This window comes from Pituophis catenifer, unplaced genomic scaffold, assembly GCF_029215685.1.
Source record: "Pituophis catenifer annectens isolate HBS135680 unplaced genomic scaffold, rPitCat1.0.hap2 SCAF_1, whole genome shotgun sequence".
Lineage (NCBI taxonomy): Eukaryota > Metazoa > Chordata > Lepidosauria > Squamata > Colubridae > Pituophis > Pituophis catenifer.
Genome location: NW_027256881.1, coordinates 168,260,814 through 168,276,115, shown reverse-complemented (window position 1 = coordinate 168,276,115; position 15,302 = coordinate 168,260,814). Strand labels below are relative to the sequence as shown.

Here is a 15,302-nt window from a genome sequence, read left to right as displayed (position 1 = left end):
CTTGTACTGTAGGCTCTATACGTTCTCAGATGTCTAACTTGGTAAAGATCCTCGTGTCAGGGTTCCAAATAACACCCCCAACGAAAGAAGACTCCAAGGCTAAAAGTTCCTCAAAATTCCATTTTATTAGAGATGTCATATTGGCACATCTGGGAAAACCTGAATCTGAAATCTTCCAGGTTTTCTCCACCCAAAGGAAAGTCCAAGTCCTTGCCCCAGCACCCATATGTCCATCACATGGTCCAATCAATACACCGTCCCAACTGGAGATGCCTTCCAGTCATGCCACTCCATGTCCTGGCTGGTTGTCCTTGACTCTCAGAGAAAAGAATGTTATTATAGCTATATATCCCTGGAACTCCATGCAATCCCCCCTCCCAGTTCCCAACAGCACTAAGTGTGGCAGCCCTGAAGATCCAAAGAAAAAGATGGCCTCCAGGGATGACACCTCATTTGGCTAAACAAGTCAGCATATCTTTCATTAGTAGCAGGAGGTAGATGTTCTCGATACAAATCACATTTAGCCAATGATAATCAGTACACTGGCATAGGGACTCATCTTTCTTCCCACAAAATAGTGAGGGGCTACAATAGGGGCTACATGCCATGATTTGGAACTATTATTTTGGGGCAGTCATGAGAGGGCATGGATAAAACCCCATGCTTTGGTCCTTATTTATGAATGTCCGGAGCTCACTAAGCTCCCTTGGGGTCATGGAATATAGCTTTGGCTTGGGGAGTTTGGCTCCGGGCAATATTTCTATGGAACAATTTGTAGGGCAGTGAGGAAGAAGTATGACTGAATCATTTTAACTAAAAACCTTCTGTAAATTCTAGTATTCTTCAGGGATCCAGGAATCCTCTTTTGTTTGTTCTTGTTCCACTGTGCCATTTTCTCCTTTCAGTTTTTGCTAGGGGGCTAGGAGCAGTATGCAGTTTCTTCCCTTTTGACTCCCTCTCAGGCACTCTCCGCCAAATTTTTAGTATCCACTTCCTCCAATTTATAGAAGGATTCCATTTCAACATCCATGCCAAACCTAGCAGTATGGGTCTATCCATGCCCAGTGCTATGATGAAACTTAGGGCCTCCTCATGTGGCCCCATTTTCATATTTATTGGCTTGGTAACAAATGTTGTGGGGCTGCCCCTGCTACTGATCCATCTAGCTGGCAAAAGACTACTGGTACCTTCATCTCCCTAAGTTGCATCGCAGTTTTTCCACTACCCTACGGCTGACCAGGCATCATCTTGTGCAACCCAAGTCCAATAAGGCAGTCAAGTTCTCCTTACAACCCAAGGAAGGCATGACTAGTTCTATTGGGATTGTCACCAAAGCTACAGATTGACTTACTAAGGGATCATCATCCATTGCACTGTTGATTTCTGCTGGGGTCTTGGCCGGCATGGTTGGAGTTCCCTCTCCATTCCTGGATGATAGTGTGAATTTGAGGACTCCTCCACTCCTCTCCGCTGTTTTCTCAAGCCTTCGTGGAGCTTTTGCCTTCCTTTTTGTGAGACTGAGTGTTCACTTTGGATTTGGGTGTGGTGTTCAGCAGTCAGCTGCTCTGTACCCTTCCTTTCCACATTTTAAATAGCTGGTGGAGCGGCAACATGGGCTGGAGTCCTGTCCTCCTTGCTTCGGGATTTCTTTCCTATCTTTGGGGAATGATCTCCGCCATTCACAGTTGGGGCGGTTGCGCTATCTGGTTAAGTCGATCTCCACCTCATCAGTCAGAATGTACCAGCCCTGGAGGGTTTATGGTGTGCCCCTGGAGATGCAGGTGTTAAAGATGTCATCATTCAGGCCGTCTTGAAAGCATTCAATTAGCATGTCGTATGTCCAGTTGGCTAGTCTACATGCCAAACTGCAAAATTCTTGAATGTAAGCGGTCATGGGTCATCTGCCTTGTCTTATGGTCTTAATTTTCTTCCTGGCTTTTCTGTCAGCTAGAGATATCATCAAACCTCTTCTGGAGGGCCCCCATAAATTGGTTAAAGTTGTGCAGCTCTGCTGCATTGTTGTTGTGGAGCGTCACCATTCATTCTTCCATTTCCTCCTCCAGCACCAAACTCATGATCTGCATCTTGGCTCCTTCTGTTGACAGGTCAGCTCCATACTCCTGCATATAAGTCCACATCTGGGTTAGGAAAATGCCAATTGCTTTGGTTTGCTGCTGAATTTTACTCCCAGGGCAGGTGGCCTGCACTCCTTTCTCCATGGAGGGGTGACCATGCCAATAGTGGTGACTGAGCCGGTGCTGGTGTCTGGGGAGGTGGAGCGAGAGGTGCTTCAGCTGCGGCAATGGGTACTGTTGCTTGCCTCCATTTGGGCAGACGGTGGTGTCAGCCACTCTTGGGTACCGTAAGTTTGGAAAGTCTCAAAAGCATCCCTCAGGAAGTCAGTGGTCTGCTCGAAGATGACATTGTACAAGTCCAGTTCACCTCTCATCACTCTACCCTTTTCTTCACCTTTGGAGCTCTTGGTCAGCTTCCTCGGTGATTAGTGAGATTGTAGGTTTTTGTGATATTCTTTTCACTCTGTTGCAAAGAACCTTTATATTCTCTTTCTATATACGTACTTTCCATTCATTCTGTTGGAAGCTATTTGCTTCTTACAGGACTTAAATTTTCTTTTTCTGTTCTACTTTCAGTCTCGTTTATTTCATGTGAAGTATTAGTGCTGCTTTACAAAATCTTAGTAAGATACTGCAACCAATTTTGGTCACCATACTACTTAAAAGATGTTGAGACTTTGGAAAAAGTTCAGAGAAGAGCAACTAAGATGATCAAAGGCCTGGAGACTAAACCATATGAAGAACAGCTGCAGGTTTTCGGTCTGGTTAGTCTAAAGAAAAGAAGAATTAGGGATGACATTGTTTCTCTTCAGAATATCAGTAAGGAAAATATAGGCTTTCCTTTTTCTCAAAATTATAACAAGAATTTCCTTCAGAACAATTATATCTACGTTTTCCATTCTTAGTTTGGATTTGAAGTGGTAACCCAGAAAATAATTTCTCATTGTTCTTTTTACAAAGTGAATTAAGACATCCCTTGATAATTTTCTCATACTAGGACCGTGATGGCGAACGTATGGCACGCGTGCCACAGGTGGCACGTGTAGCCATATCAGTGGGCACGTCAGCTCAGCTCTGGCGTGCATGAGCGCACCGGCCAGCTGATTTTCGGGCCTTCTGGGCCCACCAGAAGTAGGGAAACAGGCTGTTTCCTGCCTCTGGAGGGCCTGGGGGGGGCGTGGGGAAGGCCCATTTTTCTTTCTTACCTGGCTCCAGATCCTCTCTATGCATCTGCGGAGGGCGAAAACAGCCTTTCCCTCGGAGGCCCTCCAAAGACCTGAAACGGCGCATTTCCCAACTCCCGGTGGGACAGGAAGTGACTTTTTTGCTGTCCCCAGCCTCCAGAGCTTCCCAGTCTCTGGAGGCTGGGGACAGCAAAAAAGTCACTTCCTGTCCCACCGGGAGTTGGGAAATGGACCGTTTCAAGCCTCCGGACGGCCTCCAAGGGAGTGGGAAAGGCTGTTTTCACCCTTCGCAGATGCATAGAGAGGATTTGGAGCCAGGTAAGAAAGAAAAATGGGAAAGGCTGTTTTTGCCCTTCCCAAATAAATAGAGAGGATCTGGAACCAGGTAAGAAAGAAAAACGGGCCTACCGGGCCATTGTGTGCCAAGAGCGGGGGGGAGGGGGGTTGCGTGTGCAGGGCAGGGCACATAGAATTATCGGTGTGGGCATGCGCATACGCGAACCTTCCCCGCCCCCCCTTTCCTGGCACGCGATGACAAAAAGGTTAGCCATCACTGTACTAGGAATTCTAGAGTTTACTCTGTATACTTTATCTATTTCCAGATCAACGATCTTATCTTCCCAATTCATTAACTGAGCCAAAGCTTTAATCATCTTCAATCTGATATACTCTCCAGACCAGGTGTCAAACTCATTTTTATTGAGGGCCACATCAGAGTTGTGTTTCAGCTCGGAGGGCCGGGGAGGCATGGGGCATGGCCGGGGTGGGCATGGCCATGGTGGGCATGACGGGACTCGTGTTGGAGGGGGCACCTGTGGTGGCAAGTGCTAATGCAGGACTTCCCTCAGACTCTCCCTCACTCTCATTATACTCTCCCTCCTCCCTCCCTCCCTCCCTCCCTCCCTTTTCTTCTTTTTCCTTCCCTCTTCATTCTAATTTCTTCTTCCTTCCCCTCTTTCCTTTTTTCTTCCTTGCTCTCTTCCCATCTTTTCTTTTTTTTTCTCTTTGTCTTTCCTCTTTCCCTTTCTCCTTTCCTGCCCCTTCTTGCATGCTCAAATGCAAAAGGGGAAACATTTCTCCTTTTGTTTTCTTTTTAGTTTTGATAGCCCTCTGCCAGCCAAAACATTTTTGGCCTGGATGGCCTCTTGCAGCGCACTGGCAGCCAAAATGGGGCGTGAGGGGGATCGATGCCAGTTGATTTGAAATAAGAATGAAACCATCAGGAAAAGTCAGCTTGCTCACAGTTTGGCTCTTTCCTCAAGAAAAGAGTTAGTAGAAGTCAACTTCATTAATGAGCAGGGAAATAGAAAGCAAGTGTGGCAATTTGACTTTAGTTGAATTATGTGTGTAAAAGCTGGGGGGGGAGATAATGAGCTCAGTAATATGACAAACAGCTTTAAGGATGAGGATGCAAGTTCAGAAAATAGTCATAAAGACTTCAAGGGAGAAAAAGAGAGAGGCAGAATCCAAATCAACATAGGACTCCAGAAACCTCAGCCAAGTCACCAGTCCTTTTTCTGTGACAAGTAGAATCTGTTAAGAAGAAGGACATGTTTAATTACCTCTCTGGGAAATATAAACCAGAAAGGGGGTGGGGGGTGGGGTTATGATTTTCTGAATAGTCTCAGAAAGAAGAGAAAAAGTGAGTTGAGAAGCAAAAGTCACAACAGGAGGATGCAGGAGAAACCCCAGAGGAAGAAAGAAAAGGAGACTCAGCCCAGAAAAGGCAGCCGAGGGAACTGCCCAAATAAGGAAAGAAATCCTTCTGGCTATAGGAAAAAAATGACAATGGGCCCAAACTAGAAAGTGCAGTGAAAAGTTGGGGTTAGGAAAAGGCTGAATGAGAGAAAGGAAAGAAATGCTGCTAAGGAGAAGATCATCTTGCCTTGTAGGCAAATTGTAGGCAAAATTCAGATATATTAAAGCTGCCTAAAGTTGAATCTGTGTAGCTTCAAGGATCCCTTTTCTTGTCCTCTCTGACCCCAAATCAAAAGTCTTCCAGTCCTCTCAACGACTGTCAGTGAAGCAAAATTAGGTGTCAAAATTTCCCAACTCAGAAACCTCTTGAACCTGCCAGTGCAAAGAATATCGTGCCCAATTTCAATGCCTTAAGAAATAGACCCTGGAAGAGGGATTTCCTTGCAACTGGAGTTTGTTATCCAGTCCACAGTTTGCTTTTTTAAAACTGCTTTTCTCATTCCTAAGCCATCCATATTTCTTCTGTGACAATGTGTCTCCCTGCACCTTATATTTGGACTTTGCTCTCTTTGGACATCTCTTTTTTTTTTTTTGGAAAAAAATGCTTTCCTGACCAATTCTGATTGCTGCCTGTGTTCCCAACTATTTTCTTTCCCAACTATTTTCCTGCAGCACTCTGGCAGCCAAAACAGGGCGTGATGCCTCCCGTGCCCTGTTTTGGGCCTGGACTGCCTCCACCACCCTGACAGCTGAAATGAGACATGGGGGGCCTACGCGATGCCCCCCATGCCCCATTTTGGGCCTGGATGGCCTCCACCACCCTGGCAGCCAAAATGGGGTTTGGGGGGGGGCATGCGATGCCCCTCTCTGTACCGTTTTGGCTAGTAGAGGCACAGCAGGCTGGTCCTTTGCAATTTCTAAGCCGGCCCCGCAGGCCAGATCTAAGCACTCTGCGGGCTGGATCCAATCCCACGGGCTTTAAGTTTGATACTCCTGCTCCAGACTGTTCAGGAATTGCTTGAAATCTTAATTGGAGCTCTTTAATCTGAGATTCCAAAATAACTCTTTCATCCAAGTCAGCTTGATACAAAATATCTTTCTTCTTCAGTTTGTGCTCCATAAGATCCACTCTATTCTTCACCTGTTAGATATCTCCAGTCAAATGTTGGATCTCCTCACGGAGGAGGAGGTTCCTTTGAAAGTGGATTCAAGCTTTGTTCCCATTGCCTGAATTGGTTCATGTGTTTAAGTTTATATTCATCCAAAAAGGATCTTAAAATTCTGTATCTCCAGATATTCTTTTTTTTTTTAATTTGATTTATATGCCGCTCTTCTCCGGAGACTCAGGGTGGCTTACAATGTGTTAAGCAATAGCCTTCATACTTTTGTATATATTTATACAGAGTCAGTTTATTGCCCCCACAATCTGGATCCTCATTTTACCTACCTTTGAAAGGATGGAAGGCTGAGTCAACCTTGAGCCTGGTGAGATTTGAACTTGCAGTAATTGCAGGCAGTTGATGTTAATAACAGTGCTTTAGTCTGCTGCGCCACCAGGGCTCTTTTCATTTTCTGCATCCTGTTACACATAACCATCCCATCAGAGTATAGCTAAAGCTTAGATTTTAAAGTTAAGAGTTTTAGACTTGTAGATTTATAACATAAAATCCAATGGATTAAATGATGCTGTTGGCGAATTAAAAAAGATTGGCAATACTACAGTCTTTTGACTCCCTCTTGAGGTCAAGAGCACCACTGTATTATAAGCTGCAAAAAAGAACTTGGTGTCTGCCTCTTTGTTTAACAGCCCACACAACTAGTCCAATCAAAAGCAAGTAAAATCGGAAGTTTCTTCCCCTCCTCACAGCAAGATCAAAACACCATTCAGGCAATCCTTGTTTTAAAAAACATTCAGAGTCAATTAAAAATATAACATCCTCTAGAAAATTTAAGTCCAAAAGTTTCAAATGTAATTTCTAGCTTCTGTATTTTGGTTCAGATACACCAACTCCTTCCCTCCTCACCATCTTAAAATCACAGAGCTTTGTAAATGACAACAAAAAGGAAAAAGCAGGCTACAGCCAGAGGATGCCTCTTTTAACACAAAAGATAAATATATAAAAAGTTAGCGTCTAAGAAGGGGTGGCACACTTTATTGTCCATTTTAAAATGCTGGTTCTTCCACCATGAACTTGCTTCTTGGTTGCCCCTCCCCCAACCAGAGACTCACCTTCTTCTTCAGAGACCAATTACTTCTTCAAAAGCACTCTGAGAATGTCTAGCTATTTGGGGGAGTGAGAGGGTTGATTTTCAGAGTTTCCCCTTTCCCAGGGAAGTTTCTTCTGACTTAGAAAGCATTGTAAGTATAAAATTGTGCAGAATCTGTAGTAGACCAAAAGAAAAAGTACAAGCAAGGGGCTATCTTCTGCCAGAAGTGCTCTTGCTATATTGAAGGAAATAACAAAACATGGGAAGAATGAGCCACAGACATTTGGGCTCTTGTCATTTTATGTTTGGTTTTCCCTTGAAGATCACCCACAAACTACAACTGATGCAAAATGCAGCTGCTTATTTGTTGCCCATAAAAACTACCTCATATAGTTATATAACTCCAGGATCCCAAGCACTACTTTCTAGTACATTTTATGGTGCTGGTTATCAGGTTTACTACCTTTAAATTCTTTCATGGCTATGGACCTGGTAAGTTACAGAATTTGCCCATCCAAGTAAGAGAATATCTGCTACATGAGGTGTAGTAGGACGTATATGAAGATGGGCCCTTTCTTTAGGGTTTCTCCTCTTGTGGGAGACTACTACCAGATACAAGTTTTGCATGTTAGAATAGAATGAATGATCTGGAAGGAACCTTGGAGGTCTATTAGTCCAGCCCCCTGTTTAAGCAGGAGAACCTATACTATTTCAGATAAGTGACTGTCTAGATTCTTCTTAAAAAACTCCAGTGATGGAGCTCCCACGATTTCTGAAGGCAAGCTGTTCCAATGGTTAATTGTCCTCACTGTTAGGAAGTTTCTCCTTAATTTCAGGTTGCTGGAATTTAGTTGATATTTAGGAAATTATCAATATCTCTAAAGAACATTTGGACTGTGAAATGAAGACTGGATAACTGAAATGAATGGTGGTACTGTTTCAACATTGCATGTCATTTTGAGTTGATGAGTATAACGTGGAATTGTGTTATAAGATGTGGCTATGTGATTTTTTTTTCCAAATAATTTTATGAATAATTACAAACAGAAAAAATAAAAGTATGTGTAATACAGATTACAAAAATGCAAAAATAAAATTACAAAAAGGTAAGTATAAAAAAGAGAAAAAAACTGAAAAAAGGAGGATAACTTCCCCCTTCATCCCAGTAGGTAGAAACAATTTTAATAGCTTATCATCATCTCTAAATCTAACAAACTCTCTTTACCCCATAACTTATCCCTTGACTAAAAATCAAAATGCTCTATCATTTGTTCTTTGACAGGAAAAGTCCAGTAAAGGAAACCATATATTGCAAATTTTCTATTTTAACCATTATCAAACAAGCCAAATCCTTGATTTCTCACATGTATTATGTCAACAATCTCTCCTTTGTCCAAAGAGATTTTGGCAATTCAGATCCAACATCCAGCTGTGATTCTCCTTGCAATCCAGCAATCCCAATATCAGCAGGATGTCAGTTCACCATGATTTTTCATTGGAAGTTGAAAAAAGTTCAAGATATTACTGTGTTTTGACATTTACATTGTAACTTTTATATTTTAATGCTTTTATTATGTCATACTCCTTGAGGTGTCAAAAAAGCATATTTAGAAACAGAAATACAGGCATAAGCTGTTTCAGACTTTAAAAATCAAAGCCAATATCCAATATCAAAGCCAAAACCCTGAATGCTGCCTTGAAAACTATAGAAAATGTAAAAGCCATATAAATGCTACTATAACAAACATGTAATCATATGGTTTGAAGGAGTGAGAAATACATTAGTGTACTGGGGCAAAAAAAACAGGTTAGAAATATGTTAAAATGAAATGAAATAATAACTGAATAAGTATTAGTTCTAAAATGCTATAAAATGTTAGCTGTAAAATGCTGAAAGTTTCAGTTAATTAAATTAAAAAATGATGTTCATTGTCAGTTGTAAAATGTATTTCTAACAATCTGTACAGAATTGGAGACATATTAATTGTATGTTAGTGGAGCACAAAAGAACAGAAATGTGATTTGGAGACATCAGTATGGAGATATTATTGGAGATATTATTCTTAACCTGTATACATTTTATTTTTTTAGGAAAACACAACATAGTTCTCTTGATCAGAGCTCTCCACCACAGAGTGGAATGTCAGGCGGTTACAATCACCCTGTATTAGGAATGTATGATTCCAAAGATGATTTTCCACTCAGAAAAACAGGTAAATCTTATTTTTCACAGTTCACATACAAAACTTTTATTTTAAATAGCTAGACAACCTGTGATCTTCGAAGAGGTTGTGAAAAAAATGCTTTTAAAAGCTGACGATCCCAGCTGAGCCGCGCGATCATCAAAGGCTTATTTTTTTACTTTTAAAAGCATTTTTTCGGCCGAAGAGGTTGCAGAAAAAAATGCTTTGGAAAGGCTCTGATGATCAGGCAACTCAGCTGGGATTGCCAGAGGCTTTTAAAGGCATTTTTTTTCTACAACCTCTTCAGTTGAAGAGGTTGCAGAAAAAAAATGTTTTTAAAAGCCTCTGACAATCAGGCAACTCAGCTGGGATCGTCAGAGGCTTTTAAAAGCATTTTTTTCTGCAACCTCTTAAGGTGTTTTTTTTTTTTTTTTTTTTAATTTGATTTATATGCCGCCCTTCTCCGAAGACTCAGGGCGGCTTACAATGTTGTAGAAAAAATGCTTTTAAAAGTAAAAAAAAAAAAGTTGGCCATGCCCACCCAGTCACATTACCCCCACCCCACCAAGCTACACTCACAGAACCAATAGTAACAAATTTTACATTTCACCACTGAGTTAATGCATGACTTAAGGCTCCACCTGGATTTGTGGCTATTACTTAAACTGGGGGGTGGGGGGGAGAATAACAGGGAGTAGCCCTTTGATCAACTTTGACTACCATAAAGATATTCTGGCATTCACTCATACCTTCATCTTCACTGACCTCTATTATTGTAACAATTTAATTAATTACTTTAATCTATCTGGCACAGCGTTTGAAGTTCACCCAAAAGTTTCAACTGGAATATGGTGTGATGACAAGATTATTGTTAGTTCAGGCCTGCCATTGCAGGCAGGGTTAGATCTCTTGAAAGTTAATGCACTGGATACCAATAGATTTCTCGGCCCATTTCAAACTGCTAGTACAGGTAGTCTTGATTTACAACAATTCATTTAGTGATGGTTCAAAGTACGACAGCACTGAAAAAAGTAACTTATGACCATTTTTCACACAACTGTTGAAGCATCCCCAAGGTCACTTGATCAAAATTCAGATGCTTGTTAACTGACTCATATTTACAACAGTTGCAGTGTCCTGGGGACATGTGATCACCTTTTGTGATATTCTAACAAGCAAAGTCAGTGGGGAAGCCAGATTCACTTAACAATCATGTTACTAAACAACTGCAGTGATTAACTTAACAACTGTGGCAAGAAAGATCGCAAAATGGGGCAAAACTCACTTAACAAATGTCTTACTTAACAACAGAAATTTTTGGGCTCAATTGTGGTTGTAAGTCAAGGACTACCTGTAATGCCCTATATAGCAACCTCAGATTATATCAGGCAGTATCTTGCCAGACTGAAATAATTTCATTTGAAACTTCAACCCTATCTAAATTTTATTTTATCTCTGGAAAGTGTTGATTTGTTGGTTTTTATACTTTGATTCATTCCTATGAAATAATGATAATTTTAATGTGTTATACACCCACCCAAAGTCTTTTTGAGATAGTGGATTTAAGTTCCTCCCCAAAATGACTGTTCAAGGGTGAGGGCTTTTTTTTTTCTCTTACCCACAATCTACTGTGTTGACTGCCAGAACTGGTTCTTTGGTGGCCCTGCCCCCTGAATTTGAATGGGGGGCACTTAAGAATGATATGGGTGAAGGTTTAGGAAAACTGAGCCCCATTTTCTTGGAGCGAATTTTCGCGCCTGGAAGCCGGTAGAGGCAAGACCCAACCTTGGAGGGGTCAGTTCTGTAGAGGGGACACTTTTGGGGTAATGGGGAGAAGCGTGATCTCCCGTTACGGAAAGAGGAACCCCTTGAATTTCGGCACGAAAGAGACTGGCTGTAATGGTCAGATCCGGAGACGTGGCAGCTTACCAAGGAGTGAAATCAAGGAGTGAAAAGCAGCAAGAAGTATCAGTGACTAGAGACAGGACAGAGTGAGTTACTGAACTGCTTCCCTAATCTACTGGAATTTACAAATTGATTGATAAGTGAGCCTCCAAAGAGAGAAAATACGGCGCTTTGGCGGTGGAGCAAAAGTCTGGGAAGAAGGTTGACAAGAGAAAAGAGGGTGATCAGAAGAGTTGATAGGAAAAGAAAGAACATTGTAACTGGTGAGAAAGAAAGATTGTGTTTGAACCTGTGGTGATTGGGAGTGAATGACTAGAGATTGTGGACACTAAAACTGAAAAGACAAGGTTTGGAGAGTGAAGTGACAGTGACAGTGCATATTAGCAAGAGCGGACATATTGGACTTAGGACCTAGAAAGTAAAAAACGGAAGAGCTGTGGACAGTGTAATGAAGTAGGAGAGTGAAAGAATTGCTTAAAACCAGCAGAAGATTTTGGACTGGGAAGATCAGTGGCCAGATGTGTATATTATTTATATTGATTATCTAATAGCAAATATCAAGGTATATACTTAGACTTTTTTATTATATTTATTGTTATTATTCAACATCTAATTGATTGATTTAGTATAACTCACTAATCTATTAAACTTATAAAATTTACAGATTAAATTTATTGTATTGAATTTGATTGATAAAAGTTAGTTTTAAATAGTGCTAATTAATTTATACTTTGATTTTTTTCTCTTCTTGTCTTTGAGGTATTATATTTTAGTCTATTTAGGTATTGTTAAATTAGAGTGAAAGTTGGTGGAATAGAATGGTAGAATTAATTATATAATTAATTATATTATCTAACGATTTGATTATCTTACTTAACTAACTGTAAAATCTAGTTGATGGTAAACTAGGTGAGTAAGTTTATAGAAGCAAGAAATACTTAAGAATTGTTATTGGAAAGATAGCTTCTGGAGGAGAAAGGAATTAGATATTTTATGGTATTGTGAAAGAAATTTTTTGGGAAACTGGATATGACAAGTACAGTAACAACTACAAAAACTGCAAAGAAAATTACGCAAATGACTGCCTCTCCAGCAGGACAGAAATTGATAGGAGATATTCTGAGAGGCGAGAAGACAGGGTCGGCAGTGAATTTACAAAGTATGCAGACAACTCTAAATATGATTCAGGAGGTGATGCTGAAAACCCAAGAATCGATTGGAAAAAAACATGAGGAACTAAAGAACGACATGGGTGAAGTAAAAGAGGATGTTAGAAAACTAGATGATAGAATGAGAGAAATACGAGAGACAATTGCCAAGAACGAGCAAAGAATAAAAACTGTGGAAGTAAGAATGGAACAGACATAGAAAAAACTAGAGGAGACAAAAAAAACTGATGGCAACGAACCGAGAGCTTGAAGAGGCGATAACATATCTGGAAATGAACAAATCTGCATTCTACCTAAGATTCCAAAATATATTAGAAAATAAAGAAAAGACCTCCTGAATCTTATGATTGAGTTGTTGGCTGATAATTTGAGAATGAATAGGATTGATTTGCAAAATGGTATTGAGTGTACAGAGTGCATACGAACTATACACGGCGATGTAAGTTGCCACGTGAGGGACGAAATTTATAGAAGAACACAGGACTCATCGCTGATATGTAAAGGGAAAGAGATACTGACACTCAAACAAATACCTAGGAGAGTAAGGAAGCAAAGGCGAAACTACAACTTTCTCTCCTCTCAACTTGTGAAATATAAAATAATGTTCCGCTGGCTTATCCCAGAAGGCTTGCTAGTGACGTGGCAAGGCAAAAAAAATAGGCTGTGTTGTGGTCCGCCAGCAGCCTGTGGAGCTGGCAGCAGAGTTGGACAGCGATGAGGCTGAGGAAGAACATGGGCCAGTCCTGGAGGCTGGGGAAGGCCCAGATGAGGGCTCTGCATCAGAGGCAGAGATAGGGCCAGGGCCATCGGGAAGTGATGTGCGGACTTCGGAGCCTCCAGAGACTGACAGTAGAGAGCCAGAGGAACAGGAGGAGCCTGTTCCTAGTGCACGTATGAGAAGAGCTGCCAGAAGGCAGGAGCAGATAAAGCAGAGAAGACAACTTGGGAGTAGGGCTAAGAGATTATTGGCCCCTCCCATAAGGCTTAAAAGACCAGCAACGGTTCTTGGCCTCTTTGCTGGAAAACAACATTGAGAGAATTGGTTCTTGTTTCATTGTATTCATTTCTTGTCAACGTTTTCTGCTTCTGAACTTTTGCCAAGAAAAGCTTTTTGCAGTTTGCCTAATCATCCCAAGGTCAGGTGATAAACTGTGGAATGGTGTTTTGAAGAATTTGCTTTAATTTAGTTTGGACTATGCTGAGAATGAGTTAATTCTCAGATGTTCTAATAAAGTCTGTTTGTTTTCGAACTGTTTGTATTTAATACTAACTACTTGGGCCTGGGTCACAACAGTTTGTTTTCCGGCCCAACAAGGATAATTATTAACAAACCTCTATCGTAATGGAGCAGCTCCGTGCCGAGAACGCACAGCTTCAACAGCAAGTAGCTTTGTTAGCTACACAGATGGCTCAGCTCCAAGCTCCAGCTTCTCCCCTTCCCCGTAGAAGATGTCATGTTGCCGTGCCAGACAAGTTTGACGGCACTCAAGCCATGTTTCCTGCTTTTATGGGACAATGCCAGCTTTTTATCAGCCTGAGAACGGAGGACTTCCCCACTGACTGGGATAAAGTAGGGTTTGTACTCAGCCTGCTCTCCAGCTCTGCAGCTTGCTGGGCCACGCCCCTGCTGGTCCAGGCTAGTTCTCTGTTGGACGATTTCAGGGGGTTCCCTGCTGGTCCAGGCTAGTCCTCTGTTGGACGATTTCAGGAGGTTTTATGAGCATCTCAGACTTATGTACAAGGACCCCATCAAAATGCAGACTGCCACCAGATGACTGAAGACCCTGAAGCAGGGCCGGAAACTGCTGCAGGAATATATCAGTGAGTTTCGGCTGCTTAGTCAGGATTCGGCCTGGAATGAGGCGGCCCTCATGGATGCATTCCAGGATGGCTTATCGAAGGAGTTGCAGGATGAACTGGTCTGGGTTGATATCCCTCCGACCCTCAACGCACTGGTACATCTGTGCCTTAGGATCGACGCCCGGTTGCAGATACAGACCAGTCGCTGTGCCTGCCAGGAGACCCGTGTGGTTCCGGTCCGACGTGAGACCCGGGCTCCATGGGAGGAGCCCATGGAAATAGGCACAGTGGCTGAGAAAAACAGACGACCATCAAGGGGGTTGTGTTTGTATTGCAGGGAACCTGAGCACATGACCGCCTCTTGCCCAAAGAAGCAACGAGGGGAGTCAGCTCCTGCTCCTGCCCCAAAGCCACAGAAACCCTGTCGGGAAACGCCCTTTGCCCGATCTAAGGGAGACCCTGGGTCGGGCGCGCACCAATACCAAGGCACGCCCAGCAGACGTGGAGCCTGGAACCTCCCCCCTCCCCCGGCATTTGATTTTGGTGGCAAAAAATTTCACCAGGCCGGCCTGGCCTAATTTTCCCTCTTTTATAAAAGATTTTTAAAATTTTAAATATCTATTAGTATTTTATATATTCAATTTTAAATTGGTTTTAAAAGTTTGGGGTTTTAAATTTGTTGGGGCCAAAATTATTTAATTTGATTTTATTCTATTTTTTAAATTTTGTATTGTATGTGTTTTTATTGTTTGGCTGTGCACCGCCCTGAGTCCTTCGGGAGTAGGGCGGTATAGAAATCTAATAAAATAAAATAAAATAAAATAAATAAATAAATAATAAAAGTCTTCCTGTCCAATAGTCCTCAGGGGATTCCGGCTCACGCTTTGGTGGACTCTGGAGGCTCCGAAGTCCGCACATCACTCTCCGATGGCCCTGGCCCCATCTCTGCCTCTGATGCAGAGCCCTCATCCAGGCCTTCCCCAGCCTCCAGGACTGGCCCATGTTCTTCCTCAGCCTCATTGCTGTCCGACTCCGCTGCCAGCTCTGCAGGCTACTGGCGGACCACAACAGGCTGGATAC

General features: G+C 42.1%; 1 protein-coding gene across 1 annotated transcript in view; it reads left to right on the top strand.

Annotated features, from left to right (window-relative positions):
• Positions 1-15,302, top strand: part of HDAC4 (histone deacetylase 4) — a 423,752-nt gene that overhangs the window by 114,715 nt on the left and 293,735 nt on the right. Inside the window, exon 6 of the mRNA XM_070933431.1 lies at positions 9,257-9,378. Coding sequence (XP_070789532.1) covers positions 9,257-9,378 — 122 coding nt within the window. The remainder of the gene's footprint in view (positions 1-9,256; positions 9,379-15,302) is intronic.